This window comes from Megalops cyprinoides, chromosome 8 (assembly GCF_013368585.1).
Source record: "Megalops cyprinoides isolate fMegCyp1 chromosome 8, fMegCyp1.pri, whole genome shotgun sequence".
Lineage (NCBI taxonomy): Eukaryota > Metazoa > Chordata > Actinopteri > Elopiformes > Megalopidae > Megalops > Megalops cyprinoides.
Window position 1 is genome coordinate 32,224,513 of NC_050590.1, and position 14,917 is coordinate 32,239,429.

Consider the following 14,917-nt stretch of genomic DNA (forward strand, 5'->3'; position numbering starts at 1 on the left):
ATAAATGGCACACCACGTTCTAAACCAGGAATTTAAAACAGGATGGAGTATGGTGGCTGGCGAAGAGATGCACTTTCAGACGTGAGCTCTGCTGGAAGATAACTAATTATTTACATGACTGCCACTGACCATAATTCCGTTCTTTTACAGATGAGACAACAAACAAGAGAAAAGGAAAAAAGGAAAGAAAAAAACAGCATTCAAGTGCCAGAGAAGCCACCCCCCTTCCCCCATCCACCTCCCACCCCACCAAGTATAAACAACCCTGCCCTGGCTGACAACACCCAACCGTGCCTGGAAAAGCACAGCATGAAAGCAATAAAAGGGGGAATAAAAGGGAATATGGTCCAGGTTAGCAAGGCTCTCTGTCTTGAACTTTTAAACATGTTGCTATGGGAACGAGGCATGCAACCAAACTCAACGGGTCACTGTGAGAGAAGCTGGGGGTTCTCGCGGGGAGAGGCCACAGAGGAGCAGTGCAAGCGCGCATGTCAGTGTGTGTGTACGCTTACTGAAAATCAGAATGATAGCCTCAAGATTTAGACGGCACTGCCAACCTAGGGCTCAGTTAACGGAGATGCCACCTTTCATTTAACTTTCAGCTCCTGGTGAACGTCAGTACTTGGGCATGGGCACTCATCTTTCCCTGTCACTCACTATAGTGTGACTGCAAGGTACACATACTGCAGTGACCTGATGCTTGAATGCTTTTATTATGCTTGGTTTCATTAACATTACTATATTGTTATTCCTCTACTTAGTAAGTGACCTCAGCCAGGGCTTACATTGGCTTACTTTGAATTAATTACATTACATAGCTTTTAAAGTTTTTTTTAAAGATGTTCCATTCAGGGCTGCATCTGAAATGGCTCCAGTTTGCTAAAGGCAATCATTCCAGATACAGGCTGTGCCTTGCAGCCTGCAGCCAAGCTAAGCTTGAGTTTGGGCTCTGTCATGACAATGGATGGAAGTCGCAGTGTTAGAACACAACTGGCTCCATTTTGCTAGTGTGGATTGAGTTAGGTCAGCCGGGGCCCCCTCATCACATCGCTCCAGTGCGGGATTGCAGTGAGAAAAATAGCCGCTGGATGCGTGACAGTGCATCAAAGGATTGCATTTGCTGTGCTTCAGTGCTGCTGCATGAGCAAAGAGAATGTTGGGATGAGGAGAGCGTGATACACCGTTATCAATTCCAAAAAGCCAGGGTGGCTAAAAAAGGGGGTGAAGTACATAGAAAAAAGTTTATTAGTACTATTCGTTCACCATTCATGCAGCTGGTCACACTAAGTACCGTTGTGAACACCACAAAAGAACAATGGCTGGGCCCCCCACCTGGGATTCAAGCTCGCAACCACCAGAGAACTGAGTCCTGTTCTTGACCAATGTATTGTGCCGCAGGCTAGTGACAGCAAACCATGTGTTTCACTTTGAAAGGTAAACTGTCCCTCCACCCACGGCAGCTCCCCTGTCATATGAGCCCGGCCTCATGAATACTCCATGGAGAGATATCTGGAGGCCAAATTAAATCACACATACTTAAAAAAAAATACAGCTGATGAATTTTTTCTCTATGTTGCCATGGTAAACAGGACAAACGTGTGCTGGGGGTGTGAGAGTGCAACCAGGGTGATGGTTATTCTAATAGCGGTGGTGTGTGCATGTGTGGGGGGGTGGGTTACATGGACATGGAATAGGGGACCGTCTCTAAACCGTTTATGATGTTGCACCAGATAACTAGGCAATGGGGCTGAGTGGGCTCGGTGGCAGAATACCGCATGGACAGAAGGGGGGGGGGGGGGGGGGGGGGTTGGGTTGTGGGGATAATCTTGCATTTATAGTCCAGTAACTGCATGTAATGAGCTTCCTAAGCAAACAGATATGCCAGGCGCTGTGTTGAAACGGTGACGATAGCAGTGAATCTTCCTCTAAAGAACCTCAAATAGACTAGGACAATTTCCAGGTGTTGCCTAGAGCAACCATCCGTGGTATTGGACGGGAAACAACAATCTGTTTCAGGATAATAAGAACAACAGACAATCGCATCTTGACAACTGTGCTGCGATATCCGTGTCCTGGGTTTACAGGAGGTAAATATGGTAATTATATGGTAAATATATGGTAAATATACAGACGCCGTGACAGCGAACAGTGAGTGGTTATTATTGCCTGTGACACAGATCCAGTTTACTCTTGCCATAAGGACGAGGCAATGGTAGGCTGTTATGTAAACTCCGGGCCATGAGATCATCGCTTCAGAGATGAGCAAACAGACAGGAGTAATTCACTCCTTCTTTGGATCAGAAATGTTCTCATGTTGTAGAGCTTCAGGATGGAGAGTTGGCGAGGGGTGGTGGGAGGTGGGGGCGCATAGAGCTATGAACATGGTATGCACAAATGACATTTGTCATGAAGCCATTTTGCAGGCGAAAGTTTGGCAAGTGAAAGGGTACCCTGCTATGATGGAAAGTCTACAGACTCACTAGTTCAAACCAAAGTGAAAACTATGTGACTTGGAGAAAAGGCGCTGTAATGAGACAGCGCAGAAAGGAACTGCTTTCTTCTCTGAGAAGGAGAAGAGGGAACCAAAACTTGAAAAAATTATATGTGGTGACTGTGGGGGATGGAGGGCGGAGGGGTTTCCTGAACTTTTTTAGGTTGACATGACAGAACCAGAAGGGGGAAAGGGTCTCAAAGTGCTTCACTTCAGCACCACACCAGTCATTATTCCTTCCTTCTCGTCTCTGTGGCCCGAGGAACACCAAGAGGAATAAAGTGTGTAGTCAGGTTTTTTAATCAAATCTGGCATGTTGAGCGTTACTCTTGCATCATAGCTGTGTTACATTTCAGTAATTCTGCAACCGATAACAAAATTGACAGATAACATAACAGATAATTGATAACAGAATCTGTCACTTTGACAGAATGAATAATAAAATGAATGTGCAGGGCCTCTTAAATGAGTCAGCACTGTTTTTTTTTGGGGAGAGAATTAGTATGCAAATCAGTGGACTCCTTTACATTTCAGTTAGTACCATTCTCTAAACAGTCCATTCTAAACACCATTCTCTAAACAGTCCATTCTAAACAGACTCCTTTACGTTTTAGTCACTTCAGCAGTGGCTACAGCATCCCTAGCTTTGACTCTAATGAGTGTGTAGGGGCTTTGAGATGGATCTCTGCTAGCGTTTTTAGGAGTGGGAGAAGCGGAGTGTCACTCACGGCAGCCCTTCTCGTCACTCTTGTCAAAGCAGTCAGGGAGTCCATCGCACTGCCACCCGCCTGGGACACACTTTCCATCCCCACACATGAAGTTCCCCGGGATGTTGCACTCTGTGGTGAAGTTGTTCCCGGGGAGCAGCTGGCTGTCTGCGAAAGGAAAAATGGGAGAACATTTACAATCCATGCTCAAAAAAGAAAAAATACATTCAACTTCTGGGTCAGCTACCATTCAACACCTCACTCCCCCCAACTTTAAATGTGGTGACTTCTTTCACCATCAACAAGTCCAGGCTGCTTCTCTGGAAAAAACACAGGCAGGGTGAAGCTTGTAATGCAGCTTGATCCAACGGATGTAATAAGACCCTGTACTAAAGCACAAGTTCTGCTTGAGCAGCACCATGAACAGCTCAGCTTCCTTCCCTCTCTACAAACATAAGGTCTTCTTTGTTGTGTGTAGATTACTCTATATATATGCTAGAAATAGGCACATGACATAAATAAGTAAGACACACTGTTTAATGATTTCTATAGTTAAATATTTAGTAGTTAAAAAGAAATCATGACATAATATTTACAACGCATTTACAGCATCAATCATTTGTCCGTCAACTGAGATGCTAAACTGAGATCATGACTCCACATGATCACAAAAGTTTCCACTGTTTCTATCCCAACAGAGAAGGGGTCTCCTCTCCAGTCTGGATCTCTCAATCTGGTCATAGAATACTCCCTAAGTTTACCTGGCATCCTCACCCCACTTGATGTGTGGTGATCTTTCAGGAACAGAAATGCACTACACATTGAGATAACACATCTTCTCAAGCACTTCATAAAAAATGTTTTGAGATTCATGAAAGGCCCTACACAAACACTATTCATTGTGAAACTAAGTATAATGATTATTCTTATCGCTCACTCACTGCCTGGTGGATGTAGGCTCCACACCACTTGCTGAAACACTAAACTTGGCCCATTCCCAGGCCTTCCTCACTCCAACTGACAGGAGACACGAGACTGGCTGGGACCAGAGCTCTGTCTGAGCTGGGGTCTCTGGGCACATCATTCCTCCCTTTCCAACTGCAATTAGTGCACTAGGTGCTCCGCCTTGTTCCTCGTTAGTGAAGCCTTTAGAGCGAGACACTGCTGCCTCCCCCCCTGGAACTGATGTAAGCCTCTCCTTTGTTTCTTGCAATAAAGGGAGAAGTAAGGCGTTGCAGCTTCTTTTATGCGCTCTATTCTAACTGTTACTTTCCTTAATTGGAACTGGGATGTGCCAGGAGCCACGGTGTCCCCTACTGAGGAATATGCAGCCAGTCCCATTCCTGCAGAGCAAACATGCTTATACACACTTGCAATGCACCGCACAAGCACACACGCACACGCACACACACAACACAAACACACACACCTGACACAAACACACACAGCCAGCATACACATACACTCACACAAGTATGTATGCACCACACAAACACACACCACACACGCATATTTACATACACACACACATACACACACACACGTGCGCGTGCACGCATCTTGCCCCACACACACTGACTTACACACATACCATATGCACCCATACACACTCACTCTCTCAGACACTTGCACACAAACAGAAAAGCACACACACCCATACACAGAGCTGAATAATGGCAGGTTGCTGAGAATAGCTGGGGGCTAATTACCTGGCTGCACAGAGAGAGCGTGGAATTGTGCAATGCATTTACCTAATATAGTCTTCACAACTGCCTCAGCTACCATTTCTACCAGTGCAAACAGTGTGCATTCTCATCTCAGTCTCAGCTAGAGTAAAACAGTCCACCACAATTCACTCAGAGGCAAGATTCCTCCTGTCTTTGCAAAGAAGTGATGTGTAGATGTGAACCCAAGATCAAATATTTGCTGTCCTTGCAACTTCAGAGTGGATTTCATTCTACATACAAAAGGAGTGAAGGGCATTGGAGGTGATCGAGGTCCAGGAGTTGAAATTGAAAGATGTTCCAGGTAAGCCGTTCAAAGCCACCGTGCCGTGGCAGAAAAGCTCTTTTCTCTTGTGTGTGCACGTCAGCGCATCACAGCATACAGTTCAGCAATGCGTGGTGGGACCCAAGGGCGGCCGAGCACTGTCCTGCTGTGCAGAACTCCTGCCTTACTGCATGGCAGTGCACAGGCTGCCAGGGGTGAGCCTCGACAGGTGTGTCATCACACACACACACTCACACAACAATACACACTAATGCATGCATGTGCACACATATATATACACACACTAACACACAATAACAAACACACATACACACACTGACACACACAAATATACAAACATACACACAGTGTCTTCCTAACATGCAAACACACACACACACACACACACCTGACACAAACATGCACACACCAACCCTGTCGATCACTTAACAAACGTACAGTGTTACTAGCATGCACATACTATCATATCACTTAGTCATGTGCAGATTCATTCATTCATTCATCCACTCCAAGTTCCGCTATAGCTGCTGCATCTCAGCATGTCCTGCTCCCCTGGGCAGTACAATATGAATGCATGTCAACTGTGAGATTCATTACTGTGCTTCAGCAGGAGGAGGCACTGACAGATGTTTCTGTACATTTTAACAGTACATTTTAAAGGTTCAGGTGAGTAATACCACTTTCTGGGCTCCTGTTCAAAATGCTGGATGCAAATACATTCTCTCTCTAGTGTGCACCGCCCAACTCACACCTCCATGCAGACTGCCCACACCACTATTAACTTACCACACTGCTGTCTGCCCTGAGTCCCCCTCCAATTACTAGTTGCCAAAGAGCCTGAGACCCAGGTGGCCAATAAGAAGTGCTGAACTGACCTCACTGGCTCTGCCTCTAGGCCACAATCTATCCCACAATGCATCTCTCAGGCTCCACAGGAGTCAAACACTACTTCCCAAGAGGATTGTGCTTCACTGTCTGCCACTGCTGAGAGAATAAAGAATGAAAGAAAAAAACACAATTCCTGTTCAATTTTCAACCTGCTGGACACCATAAAAAATAAAACACAAAAAACTGCCTCCTTGTTCCATTTCAAGTTGTGAAAGGCAAAATAAAAAACAAAAAAATAAAACAGATTTTTTCATGACTGAGATACAAGAGGGCAGTTCACCCTAGTGGCTGGAAAAAACAAAGAAAAAAATCCCATAACATATCAATTTATTGTTTCTCCCCCAATGCTCATATGTATCTGAAAGCAGGCCCCAGTTTACTGGACAGTGTATGTGTTCCCAGAGATAGTCGTGAATGAGTCTGTGGTACCGAAGATGAAATCAGAGACCTGTCCTTCCGCGCAGTTGTAATTGCGCCACCACCACCGCAGTTCCTGCAGGCCTCTCTCTGCAAATGCAAACAGAGCCTTAAAAGTAATTTGTTCAAAAAATTCTCTCGCATATACACCGCAGATGGGATTATGCAGACGATTTTAAAAAGTCTCTGTCGGGAGTTTGTCAATTACAGAGTGCAAATATTGGTTCAAACCTGGGGCCAGGGTCTAAGCTGCTAGAGGCCTCTGAAGGCAGATCCCTGTCAGGTTAGCAGTAATTAGGACGCCTGGAGTCGGATCCATTGTAGCTGAAAGGTAGCTGGTTGGAGAGGGATGGAGGGGGAATGTGGGCATGGTGGGTGTTTGGCTCTGCCAGACTGTACCACGATCTTGCAGATTGCTGACAGAGAGAGATACCATAACCCTATTGATCACGACAAAAGAGGTGGCCGATCATCAAAGGGGGTCAAATAATTTTTTTCTTTACTTGAATAAGCCCTCAACTACTGCTTCCCACAAGCCCCCTCTATGACCGAGTAGGGGTGCAATGGATCACAAAACTCATGGTTCGGATCGTATCATGGTTTTTGAATCATGGATCGGATCATTTTTTGGATCAGCAAAAAAAAAAAAGAAAATAAAAAGGGAGACAAATATAAGTCTGCTTTCCACTCATTACTTAAAGACCATAAAGAACACTTAAAGCAAGGAACTTTTGCCCATGGTCTTAAATGAAAATAACATTCAAGGTGTCCAATATTTAAATAAAATCTTTAAATAAAATATTCAATATTCAAATTAAAGTGCAATATGAGTGCTTGTTCTGCTGTTCTTCAGTGGTGTCCGAAATCACTCCCTATTCACTATATCATGTATATATATACATTTTACACTTGATCGTTGGACTTAACTGCCAGCTAGCTAGCTAACGTTAGTTTCAACTAATTTGAACAGATGAAACTGGGTGCTAGTTCTTTCATTAAGTTAGCTAGTGACAGCTAGATAGGTAGTGGTATTATCTAGCTAGCAGGTTAATGTCAGTAGGGTTGGGTATCGTTTCAATTTTATCGATTCCAATTCCGATTCTGCTTATTGAATCCGGTTCTTATCGAATCTCAGTTCCGATTCAAATATTTTTTGGAGAGAAAAAAAAGAACAAATATTTCAAGGACAAAAATTAGCCTACCTTTATTCTTGGCACATTCAGGCTATAATCAGTAAATCAGTTTGGTGCTAATGACACTAACGTTAGCATAGAGACTAGCGCTTGGGAATTGAGCCCTGCTGTGAGGGGAGAGCACACACTCACTGTCTCAGAGCATGACATCAGGAGAACTCTGCAATGAGTAAACACTAGGAAGGCAGCGGGTCCTGACGGCATTCCTGCATGGGTGCTAAAAACTTGCACAGATCTGATAACCCTTGTGTTAATGACCATCTTCAACCTCTCCCTGGCCCAGTCTGTAGTACTCACATGTTTTAAAAGATCTGTCATTGTTCCTGTGTCCAAAAAGCCCTCCCCAACCAACTTAAACGACTACCGCCCTGTAGTCCTCACATCTGAAATAATGAAGTGCTTTGAGAAGATTATGAAGGACTACATCTGCTCCTCTCTGCCATGCACTCTAGACCCCCTTCAGTTAGCCTATCGCCCAAGCCGCTCCACTGATGATGCAGTCACTCACGTACTGCACACCGCCTTATCCCACCTTGACATCGGCAGAGGGAACTATGTTAGAATGCTGTTCATTGACTACAGTTCAGCTTTTAACACTATAGTCTCCCTTAACTGGTCAGTAAGCTTCTGAACCTTGGACTGAATAGCTCTCTGTGCAGATGGATCCTGAACTTCCTGACTGGTAGACCACAGGTGGTTAGGGAGATGTTCACAAGTCATTTTTTGCAAGTCCAAGTCAAGTCTCAAGTCTGTGAGGTGCAAGTCCAAGTCAAATCTCAAGTCTTTCGTCATGAGTCCAAGTCAAGTCTCAAGTCTCTGGTTGAAATGAGTGCTCTTTCACTCCATTTGGTCTATCCATAACACTGCATTGTCTTATCTTATGAATTCAAATCATGTACTGTACCATCATCTATCCACTACAGTATCAAAATTGATCAGTTGTAGGTTCACTTTAAAATGAGTATTGCAATGCAATGTGAAGAATGTGTGTCTGTGTTACTAACTGGATGTATAGGCCAACCTCACCATGTATTATATTTTTCAATATTTAAAGTTTTAGGAAAACATCTGTATTGAAAGTGACCACACCATGGAGCAAAAATATGAATACTGATACTTGTTGTTACTTAACACTAATACAGAATGAGAAAATAACCAAAAATGAAATAAAACAATTACAATTGATACTTTACTCATTGTTATATAACAATATTACAGAATGAGAAAATAACTAAAAATGAACTGAAACAATTACAGCTTGAAAGTCTGCAATAAGACCACTTGGCCTTCTAAACCTTCTAGGTCAGTCAAAACCACATGACAACAAACCTAATTGCCCTTCAGTGCCTTAAGCCCTAAAATAAATTTAAACAGAATTGTTACATTTTAAAAAGACCAAGCTTGATAGTGTCTTTGCTGTAAGTCGGGCTCTGTGAGGGCTCATTATAAGCCCTCCCTGGCTGAAAACCCTTTCCACAGGGGCACTAGTGGCCGGCACAGCCAGAACCCTCATGGCAACAAGATAGAGCCTCGGGAATGTCTTTGAATGTCTCTTCCAAAACTCCAGACAATCAACTTCGTCTTCATCAGACGACACCTGGATATAACGGATGAGCTCAGCCTTGACAGATGAGCCGTGGTCCACGCATTTCTTGGTGCTTTTCTTCCGGTAGCCAGAGAACAGATGTGGAGTTTCAGCAGGTGGTGGCTCCTCCTGATCATCTTCACTACTGCTGCTGTCAGGTACAGTCACTTTCCGAGCCTCAGCCAAGACCAGGTCTGAAAAAGTTCAATAAAAACCTTGCTTAGTCATAATATCATGCCACTGATACAATCAGTGCACTGTAAAAAGTGATTTGTTAACTTTACTTTAAAGACGTGTTGAAACCCATTGCCTTAGAAAAGTAATAATCCATCATTACTTAGCCATAGCAAGTTTTTTTCTTAGTTTTTCAAGTACAACGGGTTTCCACACTTTTTTAAGAGTAAAGTCAACTCTCACTTTTTACAGTGTGTCAATGAATCAATCAAGGAAGACAATATACAGTACTTGGCATTTTTAGTTTTGCATAATATGGTTGTCATGTGTTTGGAAATGGTGTATACTTACCTATTATCATCTCCTTAACTTCACTCTTGACCTCATCTGGTACTTGGACATCTTGCTCTAGCCCAAAGAGGCAGAATGATGGATCTAATAATGCAGACATCATGTACACAATATCTCCAAATGGAAGATCTACGGCCAGTTCACAGGAGTCAACCATTTTGACATTCACAAACATCCGCTTAAACCGGTGCTGGAGGGACTTCTGCAGCGCTTTCACTAAATCAACCAGGTGATGAGTTGCATTCAGCATCCTGATGAGATGGCTGTTCAGTGAAAGCACACAAGGGTGGGCTGCACTGAGGGTCACCACTTTCTCCCCTTGAGTGAGATCTGTTGCTTGAAGAAATAGGGCCAAAATTTCCACAAGCTCTTTCAGCTGACCCCATTCTCTGGCTAATAAACACAGGCCTTTATGACCTTGGGCTTGCAAGAGTGTATTTAGGCTTTGGGGATCCAAGTCAGTGACTGCCTCCACAAGGTGCAGAGTGCTGCTCCATGTTGTTGCTACAGAGGAGGGGATGCTGTGGTTGGCTCCATACTCTGCCTCAAATGCCTCTTTTAGCCCACAAGTGGAATGGAGCAAGCTGCAGAATTTTGTTACCTTTGCCAATGCGCTGTTCAGAATTTTTGTATCTTGAAGTCCATCTCGCACAACAAGCTGTAGTGAATGTGCAAAGCACTGAAGTCTCTTTTGCCAGCAGCTGCTCTGGATAGATTCCACATCATCTTTGTAATCCTCACTTACGTCCTCCCAGAGGTTCCCATTTTCCAGGTCATCGGCATCATCTTCACTACTTGTAGCAGAAGGAAAATACACCGTGAAAGCCTTCTTCATGTTTGACGCATTGTCAGAGATAATGTAGTCTAACTTGTGCTTGATGTTGAAGTTATCGCATACTTCTTCAAATTTTTCACTTATTCTCTCACCAGTGTGTGACCCTGTGAATCTTTCGCAACTTAACAGAACTGATTGAAGACTTGGGCTGCTTCTGTCTAGCTCCATGAAGTGAGCAGTTATCCCTAAAAAGCCACACATGGTCCTGTCAATCCAAATATCCACAGTCACAGACACTGTGTCTGTCTTCACTAATTTTGATCTTATTTTGGCCTCTTTGTCTGCTGTTAGATTTAAAAAACCTTCTACTCTGATGCCATTGAGAGCATTCTGGCAGGATGCATCACTGCCTGGTATGGGAACTGCTCTTCACAGGACCGTAAGGCCCTGCAGAGGGTGGTGCGACTAGCTGAGCGCACCACAGGGACCATTCTAACTCCCCTCCAGGACTTGTATACCAGGCGGTGCAGCACCAGAGCTGGTAAGATAATGAAGGACCCCCATCACCCGAAACATGGACTCTTTCAATGGCTGCAGTCAGGCAGATGCCTCCGCAACCTCAAGGCCAACACTGAGAGGCTCCATATGAGCTTCTTCCCCTAGGCCATCAGAACACTAAATGCAGCTCATACTGGAGTCTAACTCCGTTCTGCACATTCTTCTGTCTTGCACATTTTTCTATTTTGTTTTATACCTTCCTTAAGTTATTTTTTTTTATATTTTTATATTTTTTCTTTATAATTTTTCTATTGTGAACTGTGTTTGTGAGTAAATTGTATTTTTTCTGTTGTGAGTTTTGCACAGTCTGCCCCGCTGCTGACCATCATTTCACTGCACTGTACAACACTGTCAACTCATCACAGTTCTACAAACAGGCTGTTTATCAAGTAATGATAATGTGAGACAACAAATTTTGTTTTTTGTTGTTTATTCAGCTCCGCTGACAAAAATAGTTCCTTCAGGATTACACGTGTTGTCAAGCAACACTTAAACAGTTTCTTGACTGCAGGTTAGTTAGCTAGCTAGCTAGCTACCTGCTTTTTATCAAACATGAAAAGGCTAGCTAGCTACTTTCTTTCATACCTGACAGCAGGCTCTACTTTTTATCATACACGTAAAGGCTAGCTATACAAAAGGCAAACAAGCCACTTTTAATCATCGCCTACTACAGGTTAGCGAGCTACTTTTTAGCATACATGGACAGGCTAGATATACGGTAGGCTTGCTGGCTAGATATTAAATCATACCCACAGTGGCGGCGGGTGAGCTGGAAACAGGGCAAGCCCGAACACTACCTTTAAATCTATCACTACTTTCAACCTGTTCCCCTTTATCCTCCTTGATTAACAATAAAACAAATAATTCACTGAATAATTGACACCAATCACATAAATAGAATACATGATTATGCTCACGAAACACCGCAGATTGTCTGAAATTTGTGTGCTATTGCGAAAGCTACAGCATGAGATTGTTTAATTAACAAGGATGGCTTGGAACCGGTTCTTGATACCCAACCCTAAATGTCAGTTGCAACTAGCTAGTCACTTAGCTAGCTAGCTGGCACAGTTAGACACAAAGATGTTCATACAAATGTTTGAATAAACTTGCAAACATGAAACTATATCCAGAAAATTATTAATTTATTGTATGACTGTGAATAGTGAGTGAGTGAACGAGTGAGCGATTTCGGACAATTTTCACAATGCTTCTGCTAAGTAAGGTTGCTGGTTTTTAAAATGACGCTCGTATCTTTTCACTGCAACTCTGCATTGAGATTGAGGGAATTATTACTTTAAAAAGTAACAGTGGCAGTAAAAGTGTATTTCACACTATTATGATTAAACTTCACATGCGTGCCGAACCGTGGAGGGGGATCTGTACGGATCACGGATCAACTACGGTCCGTTACACCACTACCGCCGCAGCTGGCAGCAGAGTTAAAGATGCCCTCTCAGGAAGGTTACTTGGCTCTGGAATTAATCATCTGGAATAGACTCTCGTCTTTGAAGGGGGTGGAGTACACACCTGCTTCCATTTCACTTCATAAACAACTTCCTGTGTGCTGCAAAAACACTTACAGGCCACAGAGCAAATATAAGAAATTAATTTGTGTGCCCAGGCTGGACTGTTTAGAGAGTGGTACTGCTTTTCGAATGCCCAACTAATCCACAGAGATGGAAAAGGCTTCTGTGTATCTGAAGGCAAAACCAGAGGAGAATGGATCGATGCAAGCCAACTGCACAGACAGACTCTGCTTTTGTGCAGAGCCCTGAAGCAATAGCCCTCTTTTTATCACTGGGAGCAGAAACGTATTCCCCAATTACAGGCCTTTTGAAGGAGGGGGGTGGGGGCGACAGGGGAACAGGGCGACCAGGGGGGTGGGGGGGGGGGGGGGGGGGGGTGGCCTAGCACATCAGAAGTTTTTGAGGCGTGACGGGTGGTGGAGTTAATTTGCAGCCCGGCATGGGACTGTTTAAAGGGCACATCTCCCTATTCGCTCCTGCTGATGAGCGGCAGAGCGGTACCTTAAAAGAGACGAGCATCCCATTCTCTCTAAGAGAAAAAAGAAAATTGGACAGCATGAATCAGTCACCCTGGATGGGAACAACTACCAAATGAAAAAGTATGGATGGCAATACACGGCCTACAGTCTACAGACACAAGTATATGTTTCAGCTAACAGAGAAAGACACAAATTCCCCTTTTTCACATTGATTGAACCAGACTGGGATGAGCTGAAAATGTACTTGCAGGGTCCTGAAGCTCCTGTTTTGTAACCATGTGCTAGCAAGAAATTTAGCTGTATTTTGCACCCATTTTTCTTCATTGTAATTCTTAATTCTTCCATTTTCTTCTAAAAGTTTCAAACTATCCAAGTGAAGCTTGCTGTGAAAAATATAAACCTACTATTGATAGCTACAGAGACCACACATATATATTTCTAGAGAGAGAGAAGCTGAAGACTTAATGCTCTATGACTGAATCTTTTGACTGCAGAACAGCTAGCTGAACTTCACAGGATGTCGGTGAGAACCACCTGTATAATTTTTGTCATCTTGACAGCATTTCCATGATGCTGTTCACTAAATCCAGGCCCCGGGCCAGTTCCTGCCAGACTATAGCCAAGTAAGATTCTGGATGAGCATGGCCAGTATGTCCTAGATTCATTCAGTATATCTGACAATGACAAAGCTGTAGGGAATACAGAAGGAAAAAAAAATTGCTCAGGATATTAAAGTGACTCCTTGTCATGTCCCTATGTGTCTTGATGGAGGCACTGAGCCTTGAGTCATTGTTCTTGACATTGTTGTGTTGATCACCTACTCATCCGATCAGGACACAGCTTTCACCCACAGCACCTTGTACACAGTAACCAGTGCATCTCTTACGTACTTGATGCTTTTACTTCACCCCAGAATAACAAGTAATATCAATGCCATGAGTCAGTGACAGCGAGGCCCTTTATCTAGCCCTTTTTCTTTCTTTTTTTAGCCATTTCTATGAGTTCCTGTATGAATTAATGGTGGGGCATTTTAACAATGTGGCCAAAAAAAATCTACATGAAAGCCAAGAAGTGGAGCGGTCAAGGCCTTTGGCTCTGGATGAGGGATGGGCCTCTCCTTTTGCCTGACCCCAAACCCACCATCCCCACCAACAGGAGATGAGGATCATGAATTGGGATGACAAAAACAAAACCAGCTACTGCTCTGGTGTCCACCGCTGTGGCTGTGCTGCTTTTACACTAATGCCTCTTTGAAACAAAACACAGGGTCGAGTAGAGTGACACCTCTCCACAGCATGATCCTGACGGAAGAGAGAAGGGGGGTGGAGACAGAGAGGAGGGCAGACAGAAAAGACAGGAGTGAGAGAGACAGAAGAGAGGTGGGGGAGAGAAAGTGGGGGGGGGGGGGGGGGGGTGAGGAGGACACACACAAAGGGAGAGGGATGAGAGGAGATCAGCAGTAAAGAGGGGAGAGGGGAGATGTGGACAGGAGAAAAGAAGAGCACAATGAAGGAGAGGAGAGACAGCAGGGCTCCTAACCCAAAGCTTGCTAGTTCAATTCTTGGGGGTGCGCTTTTGTTGCACCCTTAGGCAAGGTGCTTCACCTGAATTGTCTCAGTAAATACACAGCTGTGCAACTGGATAAAAAGTTCACTACGAAACTCTGGGTAAGATCACCTGCAAAGCAAATGTAATGTGATTGAGAGGAGGGGGAGAGGATGAGAGGGGAGGAGAGGATACAGAGAGGAAGAGAGAGGGGA

The 14,917-nt window shown here is 44.0% G+C and overlaps 1 protein-coding gene across 1 annotated transcript in view; it reads right to left on the minus strand.

Moving 5' to 3' along the window:
• The window catches only part of ldlrad3 (low density lipoprotein receptor class A domain containing 3), a 59,369-nt gene that overhangs the window by 27,279 nt on the left and 17,173 nt on the right, over positions 1–14,917 (minus strand). Inside the window, exon 2 of the mRNA XM_036534516.1 lies at positions 3,220–3,366. Within this exon, the coding sequence (XP_036390409.1) occupies positions 3,220–3,366 (147 nt within the window). The remainder of the gene's footprint in view (positions 1–3,219; positions 3,367–14,917) is intronic.